Genomic DNA, 13566 nt, shown 5'->3' on the forward strand with positions numbered 1-13566 from the left:
CTGGTGAGCCCATAGCACAACCATGGATTTGTTTATAAAATTTTTCCCGAAATTGAAAATACGTAGTATTAAGGCAGATTTCTAATAATTGGCAGATGTGATCCGGTTTCAGTTTGGTTCTTTCATGCAGAGAAACATCCGCCAGCAGCCTCGTCCTCACCACTGAGACTGCTGCTGGGGTTGGGACAGATGTAAAGAGAGAAGTCACATCGTATGATGCCAAAGTTTCCTCAGGTTCCAGGTTGTCAGAAAGAAAGAATAGCGAACGAAACCAATAATTCTCAAGATTCTAAAAGGAGAGGAGTAGCAGTACCGTACATTGCAGGAGTTTCTGAAAAATTACAAAGAGTCCTTTGGCAACATAAAATTCCTACTTATTTCAAACCGATAAACACGTTAAGGCAAAAATTAGTGCATCCAAAAGATAGGCTACCAAATGAAAAACAAAGTAATGTAGTTTATTCCATACCCCCTTTCAAACCATCTATGTTCTTTCGCTAAGATTTTAACCTCATTGTCGTCAAATGAGTGGTTAGTAGCTTTTAGGTGCAAATGTACTGCCGATTGAGGCCCACTAGTATTATCCCTGCGATGTTGATAAAGTCTTTTTTTGAGAATTTGTTGAGTCTCCCCAATGTACTGCTCTTTACAATTTTCATTCTTACAATGTATGGAATAAACTACATTACTTTGTTTTTCATTTGGTAGCCTATCTTTTGGATGCACTAATTTTTGCCTTAACGTGTTTATCGGTTTGAAATAAGTAGGAATTTTATGTTGCCAAAGGACTCTTTGTAATTTTTCAGAAACTCCTGCAATGTACGGTACTGCTACTCCTCTCCTTTTAGAATCTTGAGAATTATTGGTTTCGTTCGCTATTCTTTCTTTCTGACATTTGTTGAATGACCACTGAGGGTACCCACAGTTAGTGAGTGCTCTCCTGATATGTTTTGACTCCTTTTCTCTACCTTCAGTGCTAGTTGGTATTAGTTTAGCCCTATGCTGGAGGGTTCTGATAACTCCTAGTTTATGTTGTAAAGGGTGGTTAGAGTCAAAAAGTAAGTATTGGTCAGTGTGCGTAGCCTTCCTAAAGACTTCTGTTTTTAGCGCTCTGTCCTCTTTTATAATTACTTTACAATCCAAGAAGGCTAGTTGGTTCTCTTGAATGTCCTCACGAGTAAATTTAATGTTGAAGTCTACAGAGTTGAGATGATCTGTGAAGGATTGAATTTCTTGTTTCTTAATTATGACAAAAGTATCGTCCACATATCTAAACCAGTGTCTAGGTTTTGTCCCTGGGAAGGATGTGAGGGCCTGTTTCTCCATCTCTTCCATGTAAAGATTAGCCACTATGGGTGAAACTGGTGAGCCCATAGCACAACCATGGATTTGTTTATAAAATTTTTCCCGAAATTGAAAATACGTAGTATTAAGGCAGATTTCTAATAATTGGCAGATGTGATCCGGTTTCAGTTTGGTTCTTTCATGCAGAGAAACATCCGCCAGCAGCCTCGTCCTCACCACTGAGACTGCTGCTGGGGTTGGGACAGATGTAAAGAGAGAAGTCACATCGTATGATGCCAAAGTTTCCTCAGGTTCCAGGTTGTCAGAAAGAAAGAATAGCGAACGAAACCAATAATTCTCAAGATTCTAAAAGGAGAGGAGTAGCAGTACCGTACATTGCAGGAGTTTCTGAAAAATTACAAAGAGTCCTTTGGCAACATAAAATTCCTACTTATTTCAAACCGATAAACACGTTAAGGCAAAAATTAGTGCATCCAAAAGATAGGCTACCAAATGAAAAACAAAGTAATGTAGTTTATTCCATACATTGTAAGAATGAAAATTGTAAAGAGCAGTACATTGGGGAGACTCAACAAATTCTCAAAAAAAGACTTTATCAACATCGCAGGGATAATACTAGTGGGCCTCAATCGGCAGTACATTTGCACCTAAAAGCTACTAACCACTCATTTGACGACAATGAGGTTAAAATCTTAGCGAAAGAACATAGATGGTTTGAAAGGGGGGTAAAAGAGGCGATTCTTATAAAACAACAAAATCCTTCATTAAACCGGTCTGGTGGTGTGAGGTTCAATTTGGATCGTTCATACAATAGCCTGCTCAGGCAAAACAGGTTAGGCAACTTTCGCAATGCTGATGAGGGTCGTTATGCTGATGAGGTGATACCGGGGGGAGTGGGTGTAATAGGCCAATCGTTAGTCAGGAATGTAGGAACAATCAGTGGGGCCACAGGGGGGGGTCCCGCGCCTCCCCCAACCTGAGAGTAGGGACCTATCATAGCTGTGTCCGGCGCCACCAGGTCTGGACATTAGGGATATATAAATGGGGCCGATACGACCAGTCAGACTTTAGTTCGCTGACGAAGCCTCTTGGATAGGAGGCGAAACGTCCGAAACCTTCACTTTTGTACAGATGACGGCTGAAGAAACCTTCTCATCGACGTCGACAGGTTGTGAGTGGAAATGAAAATTGAAGATGTTGTTTGCAAAAAAAGTCTGAGGCTCACAGGCAGACGTCTAGCAAATCCCAAACGTGTTGATGCATTATTGGTGAAATAAAGCCAGCACAGACAACCACAGAGAACGCAGCCATTGCGGCCGCAGGGAGCTTTAAGGATGTTGTAGATTAATACTCGCTTGAAAACTTATTTTGAGAAATAAAAAGTGGTATCTTAAAGAAACAAAAACACGGACACTAGTCCCCAAAGTGAATCGATGTAACACTTCAAATTTCAAATGTTAAGAGATAACCTGCATGCACACATAAAATATTTTTGTCTCAGTTTATATGCATCCAACACACATCCTTTTGATTCAAACAGTCATCACAATGTCAGGTTGTCAAGCATCAGAGATGCTGCATTGGCACCGAAATGTGCAGCCCTACGTCGATACATTTCCACTACAGATGGACCAAGACACTCCCCTGCTGCTAAGTCAGCCTCATTATTATGCATGCGGCACTCGAGGAAAAGCAGGCTTATTTTGCACTTCTTTTTTTTGGGGGGGGGGATGCCGGCTCTGAATAAATGTGGGTCTGAGCTCCTGATAAGAGCGGACGTGTGGCACTGGAGACATCGGACGTGTGGCACTGGAGACATAAACAACATGGCCCTTAGCAGACCTGAGTGCTCACCAGTTAAACTCATTGTAGTCGTTGTGCGCTTCCAGCCAGAAGTAGAACCAGACCAGCAGAGCGCAGAAGGTGAAAAGCAGGACGAGGGACCACAGCAACTCCCACTATGAACACATACGACAGAAAAAACATGGGAGGAATTATTTGTGATGCAGTAGGAACTAAAATGACCTATTGTCTGGGTCAAAGCCACTTAGAAGTTAACTTTCTGTGAAAATTAAAATGTGGGCTTTATGTTAAGCACGTTCGGTGAATCCGACCTGACAACCTTTTTTTTTCAATGAGTATTCCCTTATTCACATTGCTCATTAAAACTTCCAACACGGCTAATTAATTACTGTTCTGCTCTTTTATGCACTTTCAAAACTTGGTAAATACAAAGTATATGTGGGTGTAGATTTGGCGCTAAAGACGGACAGACGTAAGCATGGTTATACATTGACTCTCTTCTGGGGGTGTTTTCATCCCTGTGTTCGCTTCCGGGCCTGCATGGGTTTTTTCCAGGTACATACTCCGATTTCCTCCCACATTCTAAAAATATGCATGGCAGGCATATTTCTTCAGGTTTTGTTTTTTTTCTTGCGGGGACGGGGTCACCAATCAAGCGCTGGTCAAACCTCTGGCAATGTTTTTCCCTCCCACGAGGGGGTAGCATTCGCCTTTTGTACAGACTACCTCACTTGCACCTCAGATAACTCCTGACTATGTAGTCCTAAAACTTAATATTCTGTGGGTCATGCAATTTGAGTGAAAATGACAAAAACCCTGGAACTGGAGTGGACACAATTTTGCACATCGTCTGGCAGTGAATGAGTTAAACAAGTTTCATTTCTAGTTCTACGGTAATCATTTCACATTTTATTTATGCCATCAGTAGTACTCTTTTTTGATGGTATTAAAAAAGCCAAAGAAAAAGAAAAACAGAGTTAAAGGGGAAGTGAAGTTAAAAAAAAAATGGTATGATAAATGATTTGTTCTATGCATCGCCAAAAGTTCGAACATGGCACTCTGATCAGCGGACTTTGCTTCTTAATATTTCAGAAGTGCAATATTAATCAGATGGATGGCCAGGTTTAATCTAGTGGGCAATGCATAGAAAAAAACTATTGGAAGGATGATCCTGGCCTTGACTTTCTCTTTAAAGGACAACCGACGTCTCCGGACAAGTTGTGTCCATAATTTGTAAAATGGCTTGAAATAACTTCTACTGAGCCTATTTTACAAAGATTCCACCGCATATAGCTATATTTTACGTTTTATGAGTCGCGCTGAATATTCCGGAGGTCTTGTTTTTGAGTTGGTGACGAGTCCTCACCCTACGTCACTGAAGGAACGCCCCTGACTGAAAAAAAGGACATATTGTAGCAGTCCTTCCATCACGTCAATGCATTTTGCTGTACTTTGTCTGAAAACGTCGTGTAGGACCACAAAGAGGCAGACGAGGGCGACAAAGATCCATGTAAAGAATTAATCAGCCTGTGGAAACAGGCACTTTCTGCCTTTTTTGGGTGTGACATTTTCCACCCCTGATACCTCAAAATGACACGGAATAAATTCTTTATTCGATTGCAAACGTGTATGCTTTCTTCTTCAGAACTACTTGAATCATATTCATAACTGGATGAGTAACAAGAAAGCATCTTCTCCGAATCTGATGCCATTGTTTTTTGATTCTCGAGCAAGGCAAGACGTCTTGCCGTGACACCACGAACATGGGGGCGGGACCTTCTGAAACTGGCCACTTAGTACTTTTTAGACACTTTAAGTCATTTTTATTGGTGTTTTGCATTTGACTAAAAATATCATACTGCATGTTTTGGGTATTTTAGATGCTATAAAACGTTTTTCTGATGTCAGGTAGGAAACAAAAAAGTTACGTCGGTTGTCCTTTAAGGCAGCCAATAACACCCAAAATTCTCAGTGAGCTGACGTAACAGCTCTGTGGCATATTTGTCTCCAGAAAAGGTATGTCCAAATGACACCCAGTTTTGGCGCGGTACTTTTCTCCTTTGCGATGAAACATCTGTTGGTAGCGAGCTGCGACGGTGATGGTCGCTACATCAAACACAAGAGCCTGCTTTGAAAATGTGATTGAAGCACGTTCTTCCTGTTTCCCGGCTCACTCAGCAGACACGGCGCAAGCTGAGCAGACACGGCCTGCCCCCTGGAACATCACATTATCATTTCTGCCTGGCTGGCATTTAGCGTGCTCCGTGACATAGTGTCATATAAATCCTTCGGAGTATTGCAATCTCTTTGCATCAGGCCGCTTTGCTCCCTATGACATAATTATTTAGACTGGCCAGAAGCCACTCACCTTTTTTGAGTAATTTAGCAGACAGCGAGTTCAAGTCCATTGTTTATTCAAAGCGAGATAAAACATTTTTTTTTTTTTGCAAATTCATGCAACTATCTGAAGACAATTTGTCCTCAACAGATTCTGCTGCTGACTGTCAACATTTCACGAACTCATTATCAGCAACGCAGGACAGGAGTGAACATACGAGGCACATCGCTTGATGCTTCAACCATCCATCTTGGCCGGAATTGACCTCTCAAAATCTTGTCACATTCCTGTGCGTTTCCAGATAACTCGCTGGAATTTCACGTGGGGCGTACTACAATGCCGCGATATCACTGGGACTAGGCAGAGTCAAGAGTGTGAGCAAGGAGAGCGCCCGGGAGATGGAAAAGAATGCATACACATTTTCGTCTGTTAAAAATGATAGGGTCGTGTAAACGATGTCTATTTGTTCTATTTGCTCCCTTATCAGTTAAAGCAAGAACCCTCCCCCCCAAAAAAAAGCACATTTGTGTGCCTTAAGAGCTTGATTTTCATGAAGACACGATAGAATCCATTCAAATTAAGCTTTTCTTGGCTGTAACGGATAAAGACTGGACTCTTTGCACCCTACCCACAACCTTTTCCAGCTACTCCTCTCAGGCAGGCGCCACCGATCCATGCGCACCAAATCCAGCACACATTTAAACAGCTCCTTCCCCCTTTTTGGAATTTTGTACAAACCTGTGGAACAGCATCCAGTTATAATCATTGTTGCTCCAGCTCTGAACTCACTTCAACCACTGTTACTGACTATATAATATTCAGCGCCAAACACTGTGAGGCACTCAAGGACATCTGCATAATTGCACACTTGTTTTACTACAAATACAGCTACTGATCACTTTAAAATGGTTCACTGATTTTCTGCACCAACTGTACAACTGTTAGCATATTTTATTCTACTGCTTATCACTTTAGCTCTGCTTGAAACCTTTCTCATTGTTTCAGTTGTTCCTGAGAGGTACCACTTGCATTAAGGAATTAGATAAGATTAGATTAGCCTTTATGAGTGTCCTCCATAATTATTTGTCATGTCCTTTATCCTTTACTTTTTAGATGATACTTTTTAGATGATACTTTTTAGATGATACTCGTGCAGCGTGTTCTACCAAAGACAAATGCCTTGGCCAATAAAGATGATTCTGATTCTGATTATTTTGGTTCTGCAGTCGTCACCTTTCACAGAGGAAAATGACGCCAGACCAGTAGCATTGTTGCTGCTTTTTTAAAAGCATTTTCTTTGGAGCGTTTGTGTGTGCGTGTGTGTGTGTGTGTGTGTGTGTGTGTGTGTGTGTGTGTGTGTGTGTGTGTGTGTGCGTGTGTGTGTGTGTGTGTGTGTGTGTGTGTGTGTGTGTGTGCGTGTGTGTGTGTGTGTGTGTGCGCGTGTGTGTGTGTTAGACTCCATTTTGAAGACTGGCAAAATGGAAATACTTTCAATTATTACTGAGCAGCGGATCAGCTTGCACTGTGTGACATGGGACTGACAGCTACAAAGCCCTTGAACACACACACACACACACACACACACACACACACACACACACACACACACACACACACACACACACACACACACACACACGTTCACACCTAAACAGACTCGCCGAGGACATAATGCTGACCTGATGCGTCGGGTCAGGAATGGGTGGGATGAAAAAAGGAAAACAAAAGAGGCAGAGCATCTTTTTATGAGTTATGAATGCGTCTTCAAGTGTCTCAGCATCAGATTCTCATTTCTCACGCACCCCATGAATCACTCAGGTTCAGTTACCGGCAACTGATACGCCTTCTTGATTGGTCCTCGTTTATTTCCGGGGCTCGTTCAAGATGTCGTTTGGACACTCACGCTCACCGATGGCCTTCCTGACATACCGTGTTACGAGGAATGCTCAGAGAGTTTGTGTGAATGTGAAAATGGTGAATAACATTTCTGTCCAGGCAGCTTTTCCAAATGGCAGTTTTTCCAAAAATAAAAATGGTCTCGAAATGGCCTGTAATTTAAAAAGTCTCAATTATACAAAATAGAGTCCCACAAAAGTGCTCAGTAAAAGGCAAATATTTCGAATGTACAAAAAAGAAAGAAAGAATGAGCTCCCCAAAGAAAGAATGCTGACTCAGCATTCTTTGTTGACCAGAGAGGACTATCACTTGCAACAGGAAAGAGAGCTACACGGTGTCCGGTTTCCTGTACAATGGAGACGAGGAATCAATGCCTTTATAAATTATTGTGAAGCACCTTCCATACTTTTCTCTCGCTGTCTCTCTGTCTTTCTGTCACTTTTTCTCTCTCTCTCTCTGTCTCTTTCTCTTTGGAGATTTAATGGATGCTATAAATTGTGTATTGTTGATCTGCTTGACAGGTCGAGTTGACAGGATCTGACCCCATGTGAGTTTGCGGGTGTGTGTTTTTTCAGGTTTATACTTGTCCACAGTGCACATGCGGGCAAGAAGAAATTCATGGTATGCATTGAAGTGCGTTTTGAGTGTGGACATTGAACGTGAGGCTTCACGCTGTGAGACCCCAGTGTCCAAATGGAGAGAGATGAGCCAAAAGAAAAGGCCCAATAAATGCCTTAGCGGGAGTAATATTTATGATGGCATGTGACCGGAAAAAAATGCCTCATGGAACATTCCTGCATAAAGATACACAGCAGTGTATGACCATGTGAATTGTCTGAAAATGTGCTGAGGCATAAGCAACTCAAAAAGAAAGTAAGCAAGAATTCATCAAATTTACATGGGTGACTGATTAGTGCCCAGACTCGATGTGGTTGCTTCCTGTATTGTGATCCAACAAAAACCTTTGCAGTATGAAGGTCAATGTCTGAAAGCAGCGGCAACACGTTTACTCAGAAGCTAATTAACAAAAGGTCCCTGAGGATGTCCAGCGCGCACTTATGGATTCCAACCAACAACAGATTGCAAAATTCAGCATTCATTCAGGTATTTTTCTCTTTTCACTTCCTGCACTGCTGAATGTGGGGAAGTGGGCCTCACAGTGCAGCAGCGTTCGGTTCTGGCTCCAGCTTTCCATTGTTTCGTTTGCATGTTCTCTACCTGCCTGCGTGGGTTTTCTCCGGGTATTCCGGTTTGCTCCCACATTCCCAAAACATGCATGGCAAGTTAATCGGACACTCGGAACTGTTCCTAGGTGTGAGGGTGAATGTGGATAGTTGTTTGTTTATGTGTGCCCTGGGACTGGCTGGCAAGCGGTTCAAGGGGTCCCTTGTGAGGATCAAGCAGATCAGAAAAGATGGATGGATGGATGGATGGATGGATGGATGGATGGATGGATCCATGCATGCCAAATTGTCAATCAAAGATTTTTCAGGAAGGGGCCGATGCAACAACGTGGCACATCCAAGTACTCTGTCAGGATTCTCACACCCAGAGGGGTGACAGGAGGGGTTACCTTGGTGGTGTTATCGTGGGAGCGCTGATAGCGTTTCCAGCGGCAACCGTAGATCCCGGTGATGCAAGATAAACACAGCTGGCGCTCATAGACCTGGAGGGGTTGGTGTTTGACCATGCTCCTTCCGTCAGTCCTGATTCCACAAGTCAAACATCTCACGGGCTGGATGGATCCTGTAACATAATGTGAGGATAACGTATCACATACACTACATTTAAATCTCTCAAGCCTCGTCGGTTTTGGAATGATATTAGTAAAAAGTAAGGCCGACTTTCTGATTTGAGTCGGCCAGTCATCTGCTTTGAGCAAAAAAAGCCCACGAAACAAAACATTGCGAGTCGAGCAATTCATACAGTGTCTGTTAATGTGCTCTGAAAAATAAGAGTCACGCGCTGTTTATATCTCGAGAGCAACAAAGCACACAGTACATAAATCACACATCTTTTATGTCTGTATATGCACCTGTATAAAACCCACTTTCACAGGTGGGTAAAACACCTCGTTCCTGTGATCTAATCGTCCGTCGATGGCCTAGATGGGTAATTAAGGGTCTATTAGGCGATTCAAATATTTCTGAGAATCGTGATAACGCTTCCTGCTGCAATCACGCCGTCTAAACTCCGGGCAGCTGCTTATTAACTCGGGCTGCAGTGGGTGTGTTTCCTGTTATTAGCGCAACTGCTCCGGTGTGGGCGGGTCACAGCCGTAGGTGTCATGAAGCCAGCTCATGAACATGCAGGACGTATCCTAGGATTAGATGACCACAATGTAAATTTGAATCACTGTTGTTATGCTACAATTTCAAAAGTGACAAATAATGAACTACTTTTGATGGCCGCGAGATGAAATTTAGTTGACTTTGCGATACAAGCACCAGGGGAGTCCAGCCCTTTAAATATCCACATATTGCAGCCCTCAAACGCGACAGTCACCAACACCGTTGGTCCCCTGTTTCTCGGAAAACAAATTATACCATTGCAATATATCACGATGACATTGTCGGAGTTCAACTTGGATTGTGTTTATCTTGAATATCTGGCCGCCAAATTCATTTTCGCCACGGTCCACGCCTAAAAATATGATTTTACTTATGTTTGATGGAACATTTCGGACCACGTAAAATAAAAACTGCAACCAACATAAGTAAGGGGTGCCACACAGTGCCACCAACTTTCCATGTTGCAAATAAATAAAACAAAATAATGATTTAGAACGTCTCTTTCATGTAACAGTGAATTGCTTTTCTTCATTTCAGCGTGAAAAATTCAGGACTGGAGTAAAAAATAAATAAAAATAAAATGAATTACATTGTGACTGACATTTTAGTGACCTTCACTGATCAATCCCAAAATGTCGGTTCTCCATCAAATCCGATTAAGCGCTTCAACAAAAAAATATCGATTTCTTGAGTGGTGAATCAAGTCAACTCAGATTTGAATGGATTAAAAATGACACGACAAGCATAAAAACAGGACAGGATCGATTGACAAGATTTTTTTTTCCATCTAAATGTCTTGCGACACCATCCATAAACATGACTTGATCTGTGTAGGCTCTCAGTCATATAGGAGTGGTTCATCGAGAAAAAGTTTTCTTCAGCCGTCATCTGTACTTCTTTGAAGGTATCGGACGTTTCGCTTATCATCCGAAGAGCTTCGTCAGGGAACTAAAGTTGTGCTCATAACCCAGGCCATATATCCCTAATGGACAGAAGTGGCATTGCCAGACCTCTGCTCTGATAGGTCCCTGTGGCCATCCCCTGCTCTGATAGGTTCCTGAGCTGGACCCCTGTTCTGATAGGTCCCTGCTCTAAGGTTGGGGGTGGAGTGGAACACTCCCTGAAGCCAATCTGATTACCTCTATTGTTCAATCCCTGGCTCTGGTTTCACCTCATTAGCCAATCTGATTACCTCTCCGCTCTGATTACATCTATAGTTCTATCCCTGGCTTTGTTTTCACCTCATTAGCATGATGAATCCAACGTGGTATCTATCGGCCTAAGAAGTCTGTGGTCAGCACGGTCTAAATTAAACCTGAAACCACCATGGCGATTCAGTGAAGGTTTTTGCTGTTTTAAAAAATGCTTCTTTTACTCCACTTTCAAACCATCGATTTTCTTTAGCTAAGATTTTTACCTCACTGTCGTCAAATTCAAGCCTCTCTGCGATATCTTGAGGATATCACATGCATTTCCAGACTATACTAAATTGGGGCAATCAGGAAGTGAAAATATTGATTGATGAACCTCTCCATTGACGCTCGGAATGGTGGATAAGGGAATCTGACAAATCATTCACGTTTGTTAAGGGTTGCCAGAACTCGTGAGACAGCTGTTGGCAAATGCTTTTCTGCTGCTTCGCTTCCTTCTTATTGGAAAAGTCACAATGAGGAAACAAGGGGTCTTCTTCCGACCTTTGGGGGGCATAAGTGAAGTGAACGGTGGGGGAAATACACTCGAATGGGGGGCCGTCTCCGGATCTGGAGCTTTCAAACAGCAATGAGTCATCGAGTGAGCAGAGAAAGGGCTGTGTTTAGACCTGCTCGTTGGAATGGAATTCCATCTGCCCGAGATTGCACTTATTATTATTTTTATGACAATTTAAGACCATGTGATGTTTCATGCGAGTACGTTCATTTTGTAAATGTTCTCAGACGCTTGGTTGGATGCGAAAAGGATACCAAATGGGAGTCGCGTCACATCCTGGTTGGCAACTTGAGTGAGCCAGGAGGCAAGAGAAAGCAACTGAGAGGGAGTCGATTAGTGACACACGAGCGATCAAGCCCATTGAAACAACAAGTGATGACAGCCCCTCGCATCAGAGCTGTTAAAGTCTGTTTGGTGCTGAGAGATTGCAGACCAAGACGCTTGACACCATTTAGATGTCACGGTGAAAGATGTCGTTCATAAATCACACAATTACTGCAAGAATGAATCTATCTATCTATCTATCTATCTATATAGGGTGGTTGAGATATATATCTATCTATCTATCTATCTAGGGTGGTTGAGATATAGATATATATATATATATATATATATATATATATATATATATATATATATATATATATATATATATATATATATATATATATATATATATATACACACACACATACACACACACACACACACACACACACACACACACACACACACACACACACACACACGCGCAGTATAACCCAGTCCATTACAGTCCCAAATGCACACAAATGTTGTCCTGAACTATCCACTGCGCCAACCCGGGCGGTTATAATGTACTCAGTCTAATGACATCCTATCTGATGGGTCATCACCTAAAAGGTATCCCAGGAGGCCTCCATTTAATTATCGGATATTATCAGCATTGTGTTGTGTTACGGTTGTGGCTTTTTGTATGTGGCTGCCGCTGCTCACCCACAGAAAAAATATCCTGTGACTGTAAAGTGTCCTTGAGAGTTTTGAAAGGCGCTTATGAATGAAATGTAATATTATTATTATTGTTATTATTATTTATTATTATTTGTCAGGAAGGCGGTTACAAGGTCATGATGCCATCCAGGGCATAACCTCCACCTTCAAACTTGGCGACATTTTTGTATGACAAGAATTGACAGCGAGAGGGTGGATTGCTTGGAAAGATGCTCAGTTCGATACTTCCTGGCTGACGGCAGACATCCATTACACGCCCACCCCCGACTCCCTACACACACACACATACGCACACCCCAGACCACACAAGACTCATGCGGTAAGGATCTTGACAAAGTGCCACCGCAACCCACTTTCACAGAGCCAAAGTCAGCGTCATGCTTTGCGAAACCTTCCCGGGATGAAACGAGTAGGCGGAGACTTAAAAAAATCTCTCTTGTTTTCCTTTCGAGTTAAAAATAATGTCTACCACATATTATGGAGCCTTCTCCATTGGCTCGGGGAAGTTCTGTTTTCAATGGCGGCATCGATTCAAATGACTGAGAGGAAAACAAAAACAAAAAAAGGATAAAACATCACCACTCATTGTGGCCTTATATGCCCATATTTCATATCTTGAGCTGCTGTCCTCTGGATTTGATGTACCCTCCTGCGCTGATTAACGAGCCCTAATAAAGGCATGTCAGCCTCTGCTATTGAACAAATTTCTATTTTGGTAGGCCTATTTAAAATGAAAGTTCAAAATCCATCCCTTGTTCTTAAAAGCACTGTGAAACATAAGACTACATTTTAGACTAAAACGAGAGAAATAAAAACCAAACAGGTAAGGCATTATGAAAGAAATGATACCAAAAAATGGGACAGACACATCACTTTGAGCAACAAATTTCATCAGATTTTGATCTCCATCTTTTTATAAATATTTAAAAATCACCTCTCATCAAGGCCCTAATTGATTGTGTTGACATGATTTGCTCCCAAAATGTTCCATTCATAACTGTGTTCCCGCTGATATTAACTTCCTGCATCAATCACTCGGCGACAGTATCTCGGGCAGCCCCCTCTGCCAAGGTGTGTGTTCTTTCATCTTGTTTTGACTTGTGTTCCACATTGTTATTAAACGATCAAAACATAAGACGTTTTGGAAAAGGATGCAGCCAGTGTCACATACATGATGGGAACTTGACATAAAAAAGGACCAAAGCTCCAAAGGACAAGAGCTTCCATTACATTTTC

At 42.1% G+C, this 13566-nt stretch overlaps 1 protein-coding gene across 2 annotated transcripts in view; it reads right to left on the minus strand.

Moving 5' to 3' along the window:
* Positions 1-13566, minus strand: part of gdpd5b (glycerophosphodiester phosphodiesterase domain containing 5b) — a 29450-nt gene that overhangs the window by 11241 nt on the left and 4643 nt on the right. For both annotated transcript variants that reach the window (XM_089013051.1, XM_089013052.1), the window contains exons 2-3: positions 8916-9088; positions 3160-3263 (exon numbers count right to left, since the gene is read on the minus strand). In XM_089013051.1, the coding sequence (XP_088869177.1) occupies positions 3160-3263; positions 8916-9032 (221 nt within the window). In that variant the 5' untranslated portion in view covers positions 9033-9088. The remainder of the gene's footprint in view (positions 1-3159; positions 3264-8915; positions 9089-13566) is intronic.

The sequence above is a fragment of the Hippocampus bargibanti genome, linkage group LG14 (assembly GCF_051943395.1).
Source record: "Hippocampus bargibanti isolate YZ-2025 linkage group LG14, ASM5194339v1, whole genome shotgun sequence".
Lineage (NCBI taxonomy): Eukaryota > Metazoa > Chordata > Actinopteri > Syngnathiformes > Syngnathidae > Hippocampus > Hippocampus bargibanti.